This window comes from Vigna angularis, chromosome 3, assembly GCF_016808095.1.
Source record: "Vigna angularis cultivar LongXiaoDou No.4 chromosome 3, ASM1680809v1, whole genome shotgun sequence".
In the NCBI taxonomy this organism is placed as follows: domain Eukaryota; kingdom Viridiplantae; phylum Streptophyta; class Magnoliopsida; order Fabales; family Fabaceae; genus Vigna; species Vigna angularis.
Window position 1 is genome coordinate 37,741,677 of NC_068972.1, and position 4,116 is coordinate 37,745,792.

General features: G+C 44.3%; 1 protein-coding gene across 1 annotated transcript; it reads left to right on the top strand.

Moving 5' to 3' along the window:
* Positions 1–1,087: 1,087 nt before the first annotated feature.
* Positions 1,088–3,229, top strand: LOC108324441 (uncharacterized). Its single transcript, XM_017557390.2, has one exon. The coding sequence runs from the start codon at positions 1,088–1,090 to the stop codon at positions 3,227–3,229; it is 2,142 nt and encodes a 713-aa protein (XP_017412879.1).
* The last annotated feature ends 887 nt before the right edge of the window (positions 3,230–4,116 follow it).

Genomic DNA, 4,116 nt, shown 5'->3' on the forward strand with positions numbered 1-4,116 from the left:
TTCATCAGCTAGCTAACGAAGAGCCATCCCAAGAACTAGAAAGCGAAGAGGTGAAGCAATTGAAGATAGAGATGAAAAAACTGAGGAAGCAGAATGGTAGGTTGGGAAAGGAATTACAAACTGCGCGCAACGATTTGGTTTATATGAGAAATGATAAAGAAGAAAAAGCGCAAGCCTATGAAGAAATTGTCAAAAGTCAAAAGGCTGAAAGAGTTTATGCATTCCAATTGAAACAGGACCTCTTAACCGCAAGCAAAGAACTGGCCATGAGAGTGGAGAAAAAGAACTCAGTATTAGAAGAAGGAAAACAATGGAGGCTCCTCTACGAAGAGGCTAAAAGAGATAAGCGAGAGGCTCTGAAGAGACTAAGAGAAGCGCAGGTTCAAGTAGAAAAGGTGGGACATGAGATGAAGGAAATGGCCTTGTCTTTTGAGACAGATATGAACCAAGAGCGTTGGAAGCTGGCAGAGGCCGAAGAAGAGCATCGCTCCATGATAAAACAAATGGAGGAGTACATTGAAGAGCAAGAGGAACGGTGGAGGTCAATGGAGTTTGGAGAAAGGCATCATGCCTTGGTAAAACAAATGAAAGACCACATCGCGATGCAAGAAGAGGCTGTGAACCATTGGAAGGAAAATTTTTCCCAACTGGCTATGTTGGCGAACGGAGCAATTGAAGATATCCCTAAGATGGTGTTGGACGCCGAAGCTATGACCCACTTTTGCAACCCGCCTCCCGAGATAATGCTTTTTATTAACCATTGTAAATGGCTAGTAGGCGAAATGAAGGCCTTCATTGCTCGGGCTAGGAAGTGATTCACGTCTTGTTAGATTTTCTCTATATGAAAGACTTAAGATGTTTTGTATGGTATCAACTTGTATCGATTTCCATCATTAACGTTGTCATGATCTTGTGATTTCCACCTATCATTAGCATACATCACATTTTTCCTTGTTCTTTCTCTCTCCCTTTTTCTTCCCTTTTTGTCTGGCGTATTTCATCTAACTTAAGTTAATAATAAAACAGTAAAAAAAAAACGGCCAACCTTCCACGACATCCCTACAGGACTCGAGCTAATTCAAGGATCATGGAAAGCTGGGAAGAGTCGCAAGAATCCATCAAAGCTGAAATGAGCCAGTTGAAAGACCAGGTTGGCCAAATCTTGGTTGCTCTTGAATCCCTGAAGGCTACTGGAGAGTCTTCATCTACACTGGTTGGCGGGAATGCCCATTTTTATCCCCCATTTTTCAATGCTACGAGCCAATCGATTCCTTTCCCGTCGTATGGGTTACCCTCGGGATATACTCCTCCCATAGGAGAATATTTGGAAGGGGGGCACGTGTCGTTTCCCATTCCCACAGCTGTTGATATCCCACCAGTCACCACTCATGGACCTACCTCTGTGTCAGCTCCCTTGATAAGTACTCAAACGAATGAACCAGTCACAGTTGAAGGAACACGAATGACTACGATACCGCATATGATTGTTAACCACGATTCTTCAGCAAGAGCCGCCTCACAAACCGCGGCGCGTGCAGGGACCGACATCAGTAACAGTGCTAAAAACAGACTGGAGATTCTGGAGGAAAAAATGAGGGCTATTGAAGGGATGAAAAATTATGAGTTCGGAAATGTTGCAAGACTAAGCTTGGTTCCTGGAGTAAAAATACCGTATAAGTTCAAGGCGCCAGAGTTCGAGAAGTACAAGGGTGATACATGCCCTAAAATCCATCTGGCCATGTATTGCAGAAAAATGGCTGCGTACGCATATGACGACCAGTTACTCATCCATGTTTTCCAAGACAGTTTGGTTGGGGTAGCATTAAACTGGTATACCCACTTGGAGCCCTCTCGAATCCATTGTTGGGCAGATCTAGCCGACGCCTTTGTAAAACGGTATATATACAACACGCATGTAGCACCGGACCGTCTGCAATTACAGAATATGGGAAAGAAAGACAATGAGACCTTCAAGGAATATGCCCAACGGTGGAGAGAATTGGCCAAACAAGTGGAGCCGCCTTTGTTTGAAAAAGAAATGGTGGCAATGTTCGTAAATACGCTTCAGCCACCATTTTATGAATATATGGTGGGGAATGTGTCCGCCAATTTCGCTGACGTCGTCATAATTGGCGAGAGGATAGAGATTGGGGTGAAGAGCGGGAAGATTGCAAGTGGTCCATCTACGATGGAGAACTCTAAAAAGAAGCCTTCTTTCAATCCAGGAAAGAAAAAAGAGGGAGACGTGCATGCAACATTGGCAATGCCTGTGTGGAGAGGTCAGGCTCCTTCTCACAATTATAGACCATACTTGGGCCAACCTCCATATTCAGCCAATGCGGCTTTTGCTCATCCAATTAGGCCTCAACAACAACAAGGATTCTACCAATCACAACCCATCATAAGCAATGCTTGGAGGACTGGGCCAAGTGCAAATCCAAATCCGAATGCAGGTCAAGGCGGTTATCCGGGAAGAACCCAGGAAAGAAACTTTGTCCACTTCACCCCTATCCCCATGACTTATACTGAATTATTACCTCACCTCGTCAAAAGGGGTCTGGTTGCTATATGTCCAATGATACCCCTGCAGCCTCCATACCCTAGGGGTTATGATGCAGATGCCAAGTGTAGTTATCATGGGGAAGGCGTGGGTCACTCAACTGAGAGGTGTATGGCCTTCAAACATAAAGTGCATGCCCTGATTAACGCTGGGTGGCTAAAATTCCAAGAGGATAAACCTAGCATTGATACTAATCCGTTATCTGGACATGGTAATGCCTCGACAAATGCCATTGAAGTTAAGAAGCATGAACTGATAAGGGATGCAAGTAAGATCCGAAGTTCCAGAAGGTTTATTTTCAAGGAATTATTAAAGTTGGGATTTTTAAACGGGGATTATGATTTGGAAAGAGCATGTGGACTCCATCCATGCACGGAACACTCTATCGAGGAATGCGTTGAATTCGAAAAGTTCCTACAAGATCTGCTTGATAGGAATTTGATGCAAGTGTGCTATGAAGACAAGCACGAGGAGGTGTTTGCACAAACTGGTATGGAGCCAGATGTAGCTTTGCCAGAGCCGTTGATAATCCGCTTCACTCGAACCACCCCTACACCAGTAATTCAAGGAAGATCACCTGTTGTCATCCATACACCAGTTCCTTTTCCTTACAAAAGCGAGAAAGCTGTCCCTTGGAGGTATGGGACACATGTAGTTGACGAAGGATAGTGCATTGAAAGCCATTTCTCTAGCCGGGATCCAGTTGTTGAAAATATATCGGGCATCGGCGGAATGACGAGGAGTGGTCGAATCTTCACGCCACCAAACTTGACGGAAAGAGGAGCTAGTAATAATGAAACACCAATGGACACAAATACTAAGGAGCATTTAAAGGGGAAAGGTGTGCAAGTAGAAGAGACCTCTGACAAGGCAGACAAGAAAGATATCTCTGAGGAAGAAGCCTGCGAATTTTTAAAATTCATTCAACAGAGTGAATATAAGGTGGTGGAGCAGTTGAAACGCATGCCTGCTCGGATTTCCTTGTTAGAATTGCTTATGCATTCTACCTCTCATAGAAAGTTGTTGATGAAGGTACTCAGTGAGGCTCATGTCGAGCACGGTATTTCATTGAACAAGTTTGAGGGCATCGTGGGCAACATCATCTCTAATAATTACCTCACCTTTACTGATGAGGAGATACCCACTGAGGGGAGAGGTCATAACAAGGCTCTTCATGTCTCTGTGAAATGTTTAGATCACGTTATAGCGCGTGTCTTGGTGGACAATGGTTCCTCTCTGAATGTCATGCCAAAATCAACATTAGAGAAGCTACCCTGTGATGGAATGCATATGAAGCCAAGCTCTATGATTGTGAGGGCATTTGACGGCAGTAAAAGGGTAGTGATGGGAGAAATTGAATTGCTTGTCCAAATTGGTCCATGTGTCTTTCAAATTACTTTCCAGGTCATGGATATCCTCCCAGCTTATAGCTGTCTGTTAGGCCGCCCATGGATCCATTCAGCGGGAGTTGTGCCCTCCACATTGCACCAAAAACTGAAATATATCATGGGAGATAAGTTGATCATAGTTTCTGGAGAGGAGGATCTCCTTGTGAG

Bases quoted from the DNA above. Each gene is read 5' to 3' on its own strand.
- LOC108324441 (XM_017557390.2), top strand. From the start codon at position 1,088: ATGGAAAGCTGGGAAGAGTCGCAAGAATCCATCAAAGCTGAAATGAGC.